At 37.1% G+C, this 15,133-nt stretch overlaps 1 protein-coding gene across 3 annotated transcripts in view; it reads right to left on the reverse strand.

Moving 5' to 3' along the window:
* Positions 1-4,201: 4,201 nt before the first annotated feature.
* Positions 4,202-15,133, reverse strand: part of LOC138703725 (uncharacterized) — a 44,441-nt gene continuing 33,509 nt past the window's right edge. For all 3 annotated transcript variants that reach the window (XM_069831840.1, XM_069831839.1, XM_069831841.1), the window contains exon 5: positions 4,202-14,082. In XM_069831840.1, coding sequence (XP_069687941.1) covers positions 9,963-14,082 — 4,120 coding nt within the window. In that variant the 3' untranslated portion in view covers positions 4,202-9,962. The remainder of the gene's footprint in view (positions 14,083-15,133) is intronic.

Consider the following 15,133-nt stretch of genomic DNA (forward strand, 5'->3'; position numbering starts at 1 on the left):
GTGGACTGAGTCGCATTTCCATCGAGTGCTAGGTCGTTGCGTATTTCACATTGATGCTCGTGAAGAAAAATCCTAACATCTATTTCTTATTTTACTTATAGATGCAAAAAGTGGTTAATAAACAGCAGGAGGGAAGATCTAATGACAAAGAATGAAGCATATCTTTATAATAATATAAAGTTTTGCTCTCTTCATTTCGAAAACACACAACATTTCGAAAACAAAAATAAATTAATCTGGAATGCAGTTCCAACTTTATTCGATGTTTTAAATAAACCTGTTCTGTTATTACCTGCAGCTGAGAAACAAAAGCTTTGCACTAATTCTACGTCTGTATCAGCTGATTCCTTGAATAATTGTACATTTTCAGACAACTTAGGCCTACTTTTTTTTCAAAGGATATGTTTTTAATTATAGCTGTTAATTTTGTTGTTATTTTTATTTCTTACTTTACTAGAGACGTAGAAAAAGTAAGTCTGTTACAATAAAATTTATTGACCACGTTTTATTTCCAATTCTGGTGTGATTATTATTGCTTAACCTCATCCCACTTTGTTAACCACTACAAGTGCCGGTACACGTAAGTTACTCCCATTAATTCATATTTCCATTATTATTGTTATTATATTATTGTTGTAAAGGGAAGTGCAAATTAATATTTATTGGTTTCATAGTTCATTATCGCTATAATCTTGAATGAGTGAAGCTATTATAGTAAATTTCAGTTCGTTTTGCACAAACAAAAATAATATTAACCTATTTCTTGCAGGTATCTTCGAGTTTATGATGGAATTTAATATACTTCTTAAAAATAATAAAAGAACTTTATCCATTTAAAATTTCAATAATGGAAGGAAGGTGCTAATTTTTCCAAAAGAACACGACAACGAAAGTGTAACATATTTTGTCATCTGCTAGGAGAGATCTGTGATGATGAGGCGATAGTAGCGATCCTAGTGGTGGGCAACTACCCATGTTTGCATTTTTACTACATATTGAGCTTCGCGACTGTATATAGTAGACTGTGATAAAACTTTGACTTTAAGAGAGATGCGACTTTTGAAAAGAGGATACAGCAGCATGAAACGTTGAAAAGCTCTGTCTCTGATTAAATTTATATGTTGTCTGTAAGTCAGTCTTCTATCAAGATAAACGCCAAGATATTTTACAGCCGAATTAAAAGGTATGTTTTGATGTTGAACTGTGAGTTCTTCTGGTAAGCTAGCACGATCGAGAGTGGGTCTCTGAGCGTCATGACAATTTCTGCCGCTAGGTTCGCCTCGCAGTCCTATTAAATGATGAATAGTTCCATTACTAAGCATTGTGTATCGTGAAAATTCTTGATTAATTTTGCATTACTGATCGATTACGAAGATTATAAATACAACAAGCATATTACAGTCCTATTTGAGATTTATTGATGTCTTGTTAAATATCAGTATGCAGATTTTCAGAGTCTCTTAATGGAATTTACAATTTTGTTTGTTTTGTTTGTTTGTTTGTTTTTTTTTTTGTTCAATAAAAAATGTTGCTTTCATAGCGTGTTTTTCCTTCAGATTTCGTTCCCTCTAATTAATTTGTTATACTTGCTGAAAGAGAACTATCGGTGTCTTCTACTTTCAGACATTATTATTACTATTATTATTATTATTATTATTATTATTATATTATTATTATCATCATCATCATCATCATCATCATCATCATTAGTTTGTCTTGCCTTAAGACAATCAGTACCGGTAGCGTTATTCGAGGAAAAGAGTATGATTTACTATCATCATTTATAGTGGTGAAATATTTGACGACAATGGTTAATAAATTATTACTGCTGAATATTGACACATTTACGATTTGCAGTATTTAGGACACAACATACGCAGCAATGCGATTTTAATGTTGAGCATGCCGAGTTTAGTGTAACGTACTCCCCTCATCCTCCAAGCCAAATCAAATATTATTACGACATTACGAGAAATAAATAAACGAATAAATGAATAATTCAATAAATAATAATAAATAAATAAGTAAATAAGCAACGGCTGGGTTACGTGAGGAAAAGTGAAGAGATATGCATTACTGATGTCAATAAGAAAATGCAAAGTAATAATATAATTTGGAGTCGCTTTGTTCACAACATTTCAGATTAATAACAAGTTTCAAAGACCTGTACTTCGTTTTCTAACTATATGGTTGCCCATTTTATTTTAGACATTACAGTTTATTAGCACATTAAAATATTAATCAATTAAGATATTGGCCTAATCTCTGTGAACGAAAATGTTAACAGGGGCCACTACCATTTTAAATAACTATTTTTACACCAGTTCTAGTTTTACAGAGAACATTATTACCGGTAATTAAAAACATCAGAACAGATGCGTGTTGATACGTCATCATTTGGACTATTTGAAGAAAAATTTCTTGGACAAATTTTCGAGAAGCCTTGAGTAACGTTGTTTCCGTCTTTAGATCCAACAATAGAAAAAAGATTTTCTTCTGTCTTGTATGAACATTCTTATTATTAACAACTTAAATCCATACCTATAATGTATCCTCTGACTGAGGTTATGCTTGATTTTTTTAGTAGGTTATTTTACTACGCTTTATCAACTGCTTAGGTTATTTAGTGTCTGAATGAGGTGAAGGTGTGAAATAAGGCCGGGGTACAACACCCAAAGTTACCCAGCATTTGCTCATATTGGGTTGAGGGAAAACCCTGGAAAAAACCTCAACCAAGTAACTTGCCCCAACCAGGAATCGAACCCGGGCCACCTGGTTTCGCGGCTAGACGTGCTAACAGTTACTCCACAGGTGTGGACGTTCTGGTTGATATGTGCATCTATTATCAGACAGTACATCTCACTTGACGATATGTGTCAGAGGAAGAACAATTGTTTGTATACATCAGAAGTCCGACTAGTGTAATATGTAGCTAGTCAGCGATGTATGCAATGAAGAGGTAAAGGAACTGGCCACTCTAATCCATTATCTCCTGGCCTAGTTGTCTCGTAAGTGGTGTCTTCTTGGTATCACTTATGAAGTTCAGACCTGTCTTCGGACAGTTGACTAAACAACCTGTAAAGTAATAATTCTTTCCATAGCAGTTTAATGCTGAGTTCATACCTCTATCTATCAATAGGTATTTCGACTTAATTATTTTGCCAAATAGCTTGAAATTGTAATGTTGTACTTCGTTACATCCAATAATTTTTCTCCATTCAATATTGTTTGATCCTTGATCGCAAGGCGCATTTATTTGATTCGAAAAAAATATGAATTTCAGTCTTTTACACGGATAAACTGTCAAGAAATTATATTTTGTATAAAGTAAAGTACTGTACGTAGATTTATGCAGTGTAGTAACTGATTCAGTTAACATAGATAATTGAAGAGTCCACTGCAAGAATGATGGATGTCACTTTCTTGTCGAAAATGAACCAAGATTGTCAATGCATACCTTAAGATATAATTATAGAATGTGCATAGAGAGTTATATGGCACTAACACTGATAGTCATTGTCCAGTAATAATCGGAAAATCACAGTTCAGCTTTGAGCGCTAAGCATTTCAAACTTTCAATTGCTTCTTCTGCAAAATGTATTCCAAATGATATCCATCATTCTTGCAGTGGACTCTTCAATTGCTAATGCACTATCTAATTACATGGAAGAGGAGTATGTCCGTCGTTTCTATCTGGCATCAGAGAACCGACAGTCTTCTTGATGCAAAATCTAATACGTTTTTGGGACCTTCGCGGCTCTTTCATTGTGCTTTAAATTTGGCCCATATTTTCGGAAGAAGGCGCCGTTAAATTCAGTGAAGGGATATCTATTCTCTTCAGTCTATTATTATTATTATTGGGTTATTTTACGACGCTGTATCAACATATAGGTTATTTAGCGTCTGAATGATATGAAGGTGATAATGCCGGTGAAATGAGTCCGGGGTCCAGCACCGAAAGTTACCCAGCACTTGCTCCTATTGGGTTGAGGGAAAACCCCGGAAAGAACCTCAACCAGGTAACTTGCCCCGACCGGGATTCGAACCCGGGCCACCTGGTTTCACAGCCAGACGCGCTGACCGTTACTCCACAGGTGTGGACAATCTATTATTAAAGCAAAATATTAAACATAACTTAATGATCAGGAGTATAACGTAACTAATATGAGAGGAACAAGAGTTGGAGGAATGAAGACTATACTAATAATTAAATGAAATTTTATTAATGGACAACAAGTAATATATTATGACAATGATACACTGTCCCAAGGAAAAATGTACAGTAGAGTCCTGATTATGCGAACTTCGATTATCCAGCCTTCCATGTTATTTCGGATCACTTTCTTTTTAATCACAGTAGTGTACATATATAATAACAAATATTGAATAATAACAAATATTTTTACAGTCAATTGCGATACTGTACTGCAGCCGTGGTGAAAATGTGACTCACAGGAGTCAAACTCCGTTTCATTTCTATTTGTCTCTGACCTGCGAGTGGCGTATCGCCGCAATGTCTCTCTCGAAACCATGTACTTCTCTACAAAAACGAAAGTTTCAAGTAGGCTGGGAGGACGCATTTTTTTGCTGTCAGCATGATCAGAATATTAAATGTATGATTTTTTCACAAGTATTATGAGGAAACGGTTGTATGAAATAAAACGGCATTATACTACATGTTACTGATGAAACATTAAAAGGTTAAGTGTTGTTGTTGTTTTGTTATTATTATTATTATTATTATTATTATTATTATTATTATTATCATTAACATCTCTGTACGTCGATCCTTTTTCAGTAGATGTACGAATTATGCGGTTATATCTTCAATTTAAACTCATAGATTTACAATGTAATGTTACAATGGAAGCTAGATGTAAGGACTTGACAAATGTTGAACTTTTCAAATCTTTGCCAAAAAATAAATATTCGACGCTCCGTTCTTTCGCTTGCCCTTTTGAAGCCGTGTTCGTTACAACTTACGTTTGTGAAAAATTATTTTCAACAATGAAAATAGTAAAAACCAAATTTAGATCACGACTGACAGACGCATACCTTCGTGATCAACTACGATTGGCAGTAAGTAACATACTGTAATTCCTTATTTTGAAACTCTGTCGCAGAGACATTCTGAAGACAGTTAATTTAAGGTTGTGATAATGTGTCCTATGTTTTCTTGTTCATTTCTTTCTTCGTTACACGTACTAAACATTAGTTTGTAGCCTTGTACTGTATAAAACTATATTTAAGTGCTTGACGTAAGGAAAATGAAAATCCGTTAATAAGTCAGACAGTTGCTTCACTTCTCCTTTGGGTGTCCGCCTCCCTCCATAGGTGCTATGCACGTTGCAGGTTACACAGTAGCTCGGCGCACGATCACATTTTCGCCACGGCTGCTGTACTGTATTATGAAAAAAAAAAAGACAATTACCGTATTAGTCTTTCTACATTACTGGGTTCAACCTTTGTCCCTATAAGATTACAGGATCAAAAACCACATAGCGTTCTCACCTTCCATATTACCCGGACTGCCCTCGTCTCGTATAGTCCGGATAATCAGAACTCTACTTTACGTACAACACAACTGAATTCATGCGAGCGCATATGTGCATCAACCCAACCGAAGAAGTGCAAAAGTTGACACACGCACCAGTGCACACAAACACTCTCTCTCTCTCTATCAACTCTCACATGCACACCTACTGTACATACAAACATACATATACAGGGTGATTCAAAAGTCCGACGACATAGAAAAACTCCATTATTAGTGCACATTGCGAAAAATAGGAAGAGGGGAAAGTTGTTGGAAATATATAGTTTTCAATCTATTATGCTTGAATTTTCAACGTAGAATACACAGTTGAGACTGCACACTATACTTGTTTTTTTTTAAAGATGGGACATGACAGTTAAGCGGTCGAACTTGGAACTACAGTGCCATGTTGCCGATATGGACTACCACGCTGCCAGCTGATGGAAGCTAACAATAATTATTATCGTTAAGATGACTGACGTTAAAACATTCATTGACAATTGACGCAAGGTAAGAAAACAATACAAAAATCGACAGAGAATCAAACACGAAACGTACCAATGCTAACATTGTGTGCACAATAAATGTCGCCGAGAGAGCTATTAAGCACTCACCACGTGGGAACTGTAAGTTTGGCAACTCAACCGTTGTTACCATAGCAACAGGCCTACCACGCTATGTGACATTCAGTTGTTTTTCCGATCGCAATGCTCCCGTCATGTCCCATCTATCAAAAAAACAAGTATAGTATAATACACATGCTAGTCCTAATACTGCCAAATTAGTAGCTTCTCCGTTAGTTTTACAGAATTTTAGATACGTATTACTTAAAGGAGAAAAATAGTTGGCATGCAGAGTTCAGCGGTTATTTAACTTCTCACAGTGCAAAGGAATATTTATTTACATTGATAGGATAAGAACTGAGAGGAATTTCATTCTTCTCCTTCTCTGGCGGTTTTCCCTGAACTTATATTGGCAACACTGCTAATTATCGTCATTTCGTAATTTGCCGATACACTACGTACCTAAAATACGGTAAAATTAACGGAAAGCCACTAATTTGGCAGCATTGGGGTTGGGCGGGTGTGTCATACTAGTGTATAGTCTCAACAATGTACTCTACGTTCAAAATCAAATTAAATTAAATTAATTAGATTGAAAACAGGATATTTCCAACAACTTCCCATTTTACGCCATCTGTACTAATAACGGGAATTGACTATGTCGCCGGACTTTTGAATCACTCGGTACAGATAAGTGGAACGGATTTGAACCCGGGTTTTCACCTCTACGTGCTGTTGTTTTATCCATTAAGCCACACTGGATTCCCATTCCGGTGTCGGATCGAATCCTCTCGGTTTAAATTCCACCTCTTGGGTTCCCTCTAGTGGGAACTCTAAATGCGATTTAAATGAGTTTTAAGGGGGTACTATGGTGAAACATGGCCATATTTGTTAAAAAATGATTTTTTTTACATTTAAATATTTTCCAAGCCTTTCTTTTTTTAAACAAGAATAAGTTTGGTAACCTTGGCGCAACTAGGCCATCTGTTATTACTTCCATTTTTAAATGTGTGCATTGCTCAAGGGCCACAACCCCGTCCTTTTAAGTCTCCGCTAGATTTCTCATTTTTCAATACTTGGATTAATTTTATTCTTTATTGTCTTGGGACTAGACGCATAAAATTTGGCACAGAAGTTCAATATTATATCATGCATCAACCCTAGTATTATTTCTTTTTCGGTGACACGATTATTTTCGTATTGAAAGTACTATGCAATTTTTAATTCGAATATTTGTACTATAATGAAAGAAAAAAATCTTTCTGGCTGGGAAAGTGTTGTTAACCAACAATAATCAAGGACTACATGGATCCATGTTGTCTCTATATTTAGAGCACAAAAAATGTCATCACAATTTCAGATACACTTCCAAAATGATTCCCAAGATTGTATATAATTTACATGAAAATATTTTTAACGACGCAGTTCTTAATCAATCACTCTAAAAAATTTCAAGACCTAAGTAACTCTATGAGAGCTGTAAAAAATGAAACAAAAAGATTCATAGGTTTCTGAGAGATAAATGTCATCAGAGTATCCCCTTCATTTGAGTTTAGGACCTATGTAAAATAACAGAAACTATGACAAGATGTTCGACAGAACAAGCCATGTGGGAGTTCAGTTGAAGATAGGATTTTTCAACCCCTTCAACTTGCAGAAAAGCTTCGAAACCTATTCAGCTTCCTTCAGTAACGAATTTTCTCGGATATGATACCAGTGTGTGTCGCTGACCATACAACGTCCTCCTGTTACCTATACCTGTTTTCTTTAACCCTCCGCTGGGCATGTTGAAAATGTTACGTGTATTTGTAAATGGGTTATGGGGTCTCGAAAGACCACATATGCCCAGAGGAAGGTTAAGATGGGAAATGAATTTAGCGCTAAAATCGTAAAAACAACTAAATATCACATAGTGTGGTAACCCTGTTGCTATGGTAACAACGGTTAAGTTGTCACATTTAAGGCCCATTCACAATTAAAAATAAACATAACGTAAGCGTTAACTTAAGAATGTAAACGTTATGGTAAAATCACATCATTCATGATGGGGACATAAACATAACCGCAAAGATACTTGGTAACCATGGAAACATGACGACGCCATTTCCTCATATTCTGCCGTATGCTTCAGCGCTCCACGATTGTGTTCTGTTTGCAAATCACGTAAGCATAAGCATGAAAGTTTGGGGTTTGCAAACTTTCATGTTAACGTCTAACGGTAATGTTAATGTTAGTGTTTATGTGAATCATTGTGAATGATCCCATTTGATAACCTGGCCACAAACTTCTGTGTTTACGTTACGGTTATGTTTAATTTTCATTGTGAATGGGCCTTAAAGGTAAGCGTTCACTACATCGTATCGCACTCCTAGTACGAATCGCACGCAACGGATATTTTAAGTGCAGTGCGTTCACTGTAACGGCTTCACCTCATCGCCTCATCGGATTCCCCTATCAGCTGTTTAAAACATGACGTCGTACGATATTGACATTACTGAAAGTAGAGGAGTTGAGGTTAGGTCTATTAATTACGTCTGTTAGCGAATTAGAATTTGTAATTGCTTCACGCGTCTTAATTGAAGAGGAAGAAACGAAAGAAATATTGGTTACATAATATATTTGCAAGAAACAACTTGATTACTGTAATGGGAACGCCTTAAATTATAATAATTCTTCGCAATTTTCTACACGCGAAATAAGTTTTCAGTCTGCCATTTTGGCGCGACACTGAACATGGCACAACATAATAGTAACAGTTGACCAATTAAAATCGATTTATTAAAGAAGGCCATGATCGCACGCATCGGAAAAGTTGCCCATCCGAGGAACGTGGACGGATTTTCCGATAGGCGATGCGTACGATACGATGTAGTGAACGCGGTTACATAAAAATTACAGCAAAGATTGTCTTTTTCCGATCTGTGCGATTCGTCCGATACGATGTAGTGAACGCTTACCTTTACAGTTCCCACGTTCTGAGTGTCATTTATTATGTACATAATGTCAGTCAATAATACGTTTCATGTTCCATTTTCAGTCCATTTTTGCATTCTTTTAAAACTTAGCGTAAATTACCAATTACGTTAGCCATCTAACGTCATGGTTGTCTAAATTGGCAACGTAATGTTGTAGTTCTAAGTACGGCCGTTGAAATGTCATGTTCCATGTTTCCTAAAAACAGGTATAAGTCGAGAATCTTGGGAGTCTAACTTAAGCCCGGTTCAGACGGTGTTTCTGTGATGGATTCCAAGGTGGCTGCGCGGATGGGTAGTCTGCGTGGTCACTTGCCGGAAGTAATGCCCTCTGGTGGCTCCATGGATGACTAGCTTGCTGGATTTCGAGGGTAGGTTCCTTGCTATTTTTCGTGATGGTTTACAGGCTGGAACCAAAGATGATCATATAATATCACCACTGAAACCATGTCGCCATGATCGTTGTTTTCCAACTAAACCTGTTTTTTTTTATATTCATTAGTTTCTAAGAAATAACAATTAAATATCGGACTTTAGCTGTTTTGCACTTATGGCTTAATTACTTTATTACGACATTTACTACTGTTAATGTAGGACTTCAGTTGTTTTCCACTCACGGTTTAGTTTCTTTTTGACCATGAGTGTTGGCAACAGATAAAACAGCAGATGATTTTCCAATTTGAACTGTGAAAAGGCCAGCTCCGTGTGAACAACTACCATCACCGTAGGCAACACAGGAGCAGCAAGTGAGCACGCAGGGCAGCCATCAGCGGAGCCAAATTGGAATCCATCACCGTCTGAACCAGGCTTTACTGTCTCCCTTACGCCTCACTAGCTTATACACTGTCACCTTTAACTTTACAATAATAAATTACAATAACAAGATAACTTTTAAGACCTCTTCTTTAGCAAGAATTCGGTAATTTCTGCGTTATTATATTCAACAGCGACATCCAAAGGAGTATGCCCTCTTTTGTCGAGAGCAGACGCACTAGCTCCATGACAAATGAGACACTGCACTACCCGCAAATGTCCTTTCTCTGCTGCAACGTGTAAAGGTGTATATCCATCAAACGTGTCCTGTATGTATAGATCTGCCCCTTTTTGGCACAACAGATGAGTTACTTGATTTCGTCCGTACAGAGCAGCTTGCCACAAAGGAGTTTGTTGGGATCTGTTTCGGCAATTACTGTCGAGACCAATGTTCAATAAATATGTCACAAGCTCCACGCTACCAGACCTAGCTGCGAAATGTAAAATACTGTCACCCTCATTGTCGCAGGCCATGACGTCAGTATGCTGAGTCAGTAGCTTCACCACATCCAACTTCGCATTGCGGGCAGCTAGCAGCAAGGCAGTGTAGCCATACTCATCACAAGCATTCACATTGGAGCCTCGTTTTATCAAATATTCAACGATTCCCAGTTGACCTCTTTCAGCAGCCCACATCAATGCAGTTCTCTCGTTCATACTGCTATCTCGTGCCTCGATGTCCGCTTTGTGATCAATAAGATACTTGACCAGTCTCAGTTGTCCATATCTGGCAGCTTCGTGTAGCATGGTCGCACAACATTCTGATCTATTGTCGCTGACTACCATTATTGAATGTCCCACACGTATTCCACACTCGAACACAAATTTTGCAAGTTTCACAAAACCATGCCTGGCAGCAATTCTGAGGACATCTTGCACGTACATGTCATTACCAGGAATTTCCTGCCTAGCAAGAACCAGATCACTAGAACTAGCTTTCTTATCTAGCAAAAGTCCAAAAATATATGGAGATGTTCTGATCTTATCTGCTAACCGAAGTGGCCTCCAGCCAAATACTTTATCCTTGATTCCTGGATTTGCACCATACTCCAAAAGAATCGCTATGATTTGTTGGACAACACTATTAGGATCATCTTCAATGAGACTCATCACTGCTAAGTATAAAGGCGTTCTTCCACCCTCATCTCTAACATTGACGTCAAGTGTTTGAGCAGACATTAAGGTTTCAACAGTGCATTTATCATGGTTCAGAATTGCAGTATGTAAAGTGAATTTCTGAGCCAAAATCCTGTTAAAAAACTTCCTCACAATTTGGAAATTTGGTTCGAAAATCTTTGTTTTCAGATATTCTGTTACATGGCGAAAGTTTTCTGCAAACCACAGTGCAACGAAGTATTCAGCAAAGGTTCGATGTATGAAAATTGCCCTATCATTTATTACGTCTATCACAATGCCCGTTTTATCACGTCCTGTTCTGAACTTCGTTAAGAATGCCTGAACTTGCTTCATTATTGTTTCTGAGTTGTGCAATTTTCTCACTTCATCGTGCTCTAGAACAGTAAGCAATGCACAACTCATGTGGCACTGTTCAAATACATCTCTCAGATCTTGAAAATTTTCTGACAGTCCTACTCTAGTTATATCTACCATGTTCTTCTCATAATATAGCTGCCATTTCCGGTTCACAAACATGTTGTAGAGCTGCAGCACGTCGAGTTTCAGAGGCAGTCGATGTTCTCCTGTTGCACAATAATGTTGGGCATCTTCCCAGAAAGCTTCTGCCAGCATTTTGGTCTGCAGGGGAATTCCTGTCATTATTCTCTGCTTGTCGTTCAAGGATCGTGCAGTCACTCTCAGCAGGCTCGAAACCAGGTTCTTCAAGTCATGTGGACCAGTATGGGCACCCTTCCAAAGCTTGAGAAGAAACTCTCTTTGGTCATCACGCGAAAACGGCTTAAGAATATATGCTAATGTTGACAACTCTCGCTCGAGATTTTCCCTCATAACCGGACGAGATGTTACCCATATCTTCTTTATATGTGTCGCTGCAAGAATTTTCAAAATAGTTATCACTTTTTCTGCATAATTAGGACTTATCTCATCGAAGCCGTCAAACATAACCGTTATATTTCCGTCATGGTGAATCTCATGTTTGAAGAGAGATCTTTCGAATTCCGTGTTGAATTTACCGGCTCTGAGCAACAGTTCAAGAGTGCTTGGTTGATCCTTGCTGAGATGGTCGGTATAATCATAGAGATCGACCTTTACTACCCACATCGTTGGGTTTCCTTGCTTTAGTTCTGAGGCGAGATGTGAGAGTTCAGTAGACTTGCCCATTCCCGGCTCTGCAACTACTAGCACAACATTTTGAGGCAATTTCGAAATTTCATTCACCTTAGTGTACATGACAGGACCAACATTCTGTAGAATGTGTCTTCTTATGAAAGCTAACTTTCCTTTCGACTGCATCCATATTAAGTTGTCCCCATTATTCTTAAGCCAATGGAAGGAATTGAACATTTCACAAAGTTTTCTGAAATCTTCCAAGTCATTTATAATGATATAACGACATTTGTGCAGATCAGATGTTTCACAAATAGAAAATTGTTCTACTATTTCACCAGGTGGAACTAATTTCTGTAGTTCGTGTATTGACATTTCACTCACTGCTACTCTTTCAGTCCCTTTGACAGACAATATTCCCTTACTTATGTGTTCTTGACGCAACAAGGTCCGAGGTATGTAGCTGTCGTCATCATCAGCCAATTTATCACCTACTTTCACCTCTTTTATTCCAGTTACAATGTCAGAAGTTATTGTATGGAACAGTGTTGTACTTTTCACTAATGTTTTTAGGCTGATATCAAATCCCTGAAAATTAATCTCAGAGTCAAGTATTTTTTCCTGTGACATTTGGTCAAGCTGTTTAAATTTGAAGTGATCTGTAATTACACGTCCATCTAACATTGTGCCCACTTGGTCAAAATTTCTAGATATAAGGACAAACCGTTTATGGGGGTTAGATTGTAACACTCTCTTGATACTTTCAGTCAAACTCTTGCTGTTTGCCATATCTTTCACTACAAGAACATTGTACATTTTTCCCCTCTCCCAGAGAGCTAATATTTCACTGAAACGAGATTCAAATGTTGCATAATCCACCAGCAGATGATGTTCATGTCTCAAGCTCTGGTGAACTTTTAGACAAGAGAGGACTGATGCTCCGTTTGTCTTCTCAGGCACTATTTGGACGACCGAATTATTAAAAATCTGTTCTTTTAAGTAACTAGTCTGCTCCTCGATGAAACTTAATTCATGACATCTCAATTTTGAGAGGACAGCTTTGTTCAGGCTATCAACACGGGATTGAATGAGGTTCTGCCAAAAATATACCTCCTCTGTAAGAAAGAAGCTCTCATTTTCCCACCAATTGTGTATTTCTTTCAACAACTTTTCAAAAATTATATCATTATCGACACCACTGGTTCCAAAAGTCTGAAATAGTTCCTGTTTTATGTAGTTATCAAGTTCATTCTCATCTGCTTGACCAGAATACAACCTTAATTTACTAAGGAACTTTTTGTAATAGGACATATCCCTCCAATCTTCTCTCTCTTTATCCAATCGTGACGGATCTTGCTTCAAGTCCTGCAGTCTTCTCTTAATGTGGATAGTTTTCACTTCTACGTCTGCTAGATCAATTCTTTCTGGTAAGGATGAGGTGTCCTCTTCATGAAGCACACGAATATAAAGCTCCAGTTCCTGGAACAAGCTGTACACCTCTGCATCTTTGTCCTCATCGAACAAAAACGTTTGCCCTCCTGTGGATAACACACTGTTTGGACACGTGGAGTTAGTATGCAGAACACGATTGGTAAAGAGAACTAGTTCTGAATTTTCAGACAAACCAGAGCTCTCAAGCCAGTTGCTTGCACTGGGATACGATCGGCAATACTGAATGATACTGAAGATTCCCTGGAGTGACAGCAGCTCTCGACTGACTCCGACATAATTATTCTTGCTTTTTACTTTCTGCTTATGCTTCAATTGCACCAGGAATGTTCTGTTCCCATGGAGGAATACCAGATCGTCAAACTGGCCCACTCCACTCATGTTGGTAGCCAGGAAGAATTTTTGTGAAGAGTTCACACCTCGCAGAAACAGCAAAGTTGCCATCTTGATCTCGAAACTTTGGCCTTTAGTATCTGCATGTGAAATCAGCTTATCATAGGACTGCCTGAAACATAATGAACATTTTTAAGAAACTCATATAAGAAAACAAAACTGCATGAGCACATTACCTTTTTAAGTTTCAATAATTAACACAGTAGCCTACATAGTTAAAAGTTGCTAGTTTGAAAAGTTTCATCATATCGACTCTGTTCGTACATTTCACTCTTCAAGGAATGACCACTCTCATAAATTGAGTTTTCTTTTCTCAATCGTACTATCAGGGACTGGAATGCTTTACCTGCAGACTTACTAAAGGCTTTACCAACAACCAAAAATGTATTTAAAAATAGGCTTAAAGACTTTACTAATAGACGATAATTATACACAGTATTTAAAGGGTGTAATTGATATTTTGTTATTGAAGTGTTCAATCAGTGAAGAATTATGTTGTGTCAGTGAAGTGTGTTGTGTAAGTGAAACGTGTTCCTGTCAGGGAAGCTTTATAGTTTATAGTGGCAGTTCAAAGTATTTGAACAGTGAAATGTTTTTGAAGTGTTAGTGAAATCAGGATAGAATCAGTGAAATGTGTCGTAGTTCCAGTGCAGTGAGTGAGTTGACAGCGAAATGAGTGTAGTGTTGAAAGGTACTTGTGCAGATATGAACATATACTCGTGGGTTTTAGTTCGAACATAGGTTTAAGGTACAAATATATTTACCTTAAAAGTTATTTTAACTGATCGTGCTTCATTTAATTTAGGATAGCCTATTCCATGTTGTTATTATTATTATTGTTATTATTATTATTAATTATTGTTAGTATTAATTATTAGTATTATTATTAATTGTGTTTATTATTGTGTTTATTGAGTGTAATTAGTTACCATGCCACCGGGTATATACCCATTGCAGTGTGAATACATACATACATACATACATACATACATACATACATACATACATACATACATACATACATACATACATACATACATACATACATACATACATACATACACATTGGCTTCGTATGGATGAACGACGAACAGTTAAGTATACGCCATAGACAAGAGAAAGAAATTTCATCATATTTGATACAAGTGTTGAAAGTATTGCTC

Source organism: Periplaneta americana, chromosome 7 (genome assembly GCF_040183065.1).
Source record: "Periplaneta americana isolate PAMFEO1 chromosome 7, P.americana_PAMFEO1_priV1, whole genome shotgun sequence".
Classification (NCBI taxonomy): Eukaryota; Metazoa; Arthropoda; class Insecta; order Blattodea; family Blattidae; genus Periplaneta; species Periplaneta americana.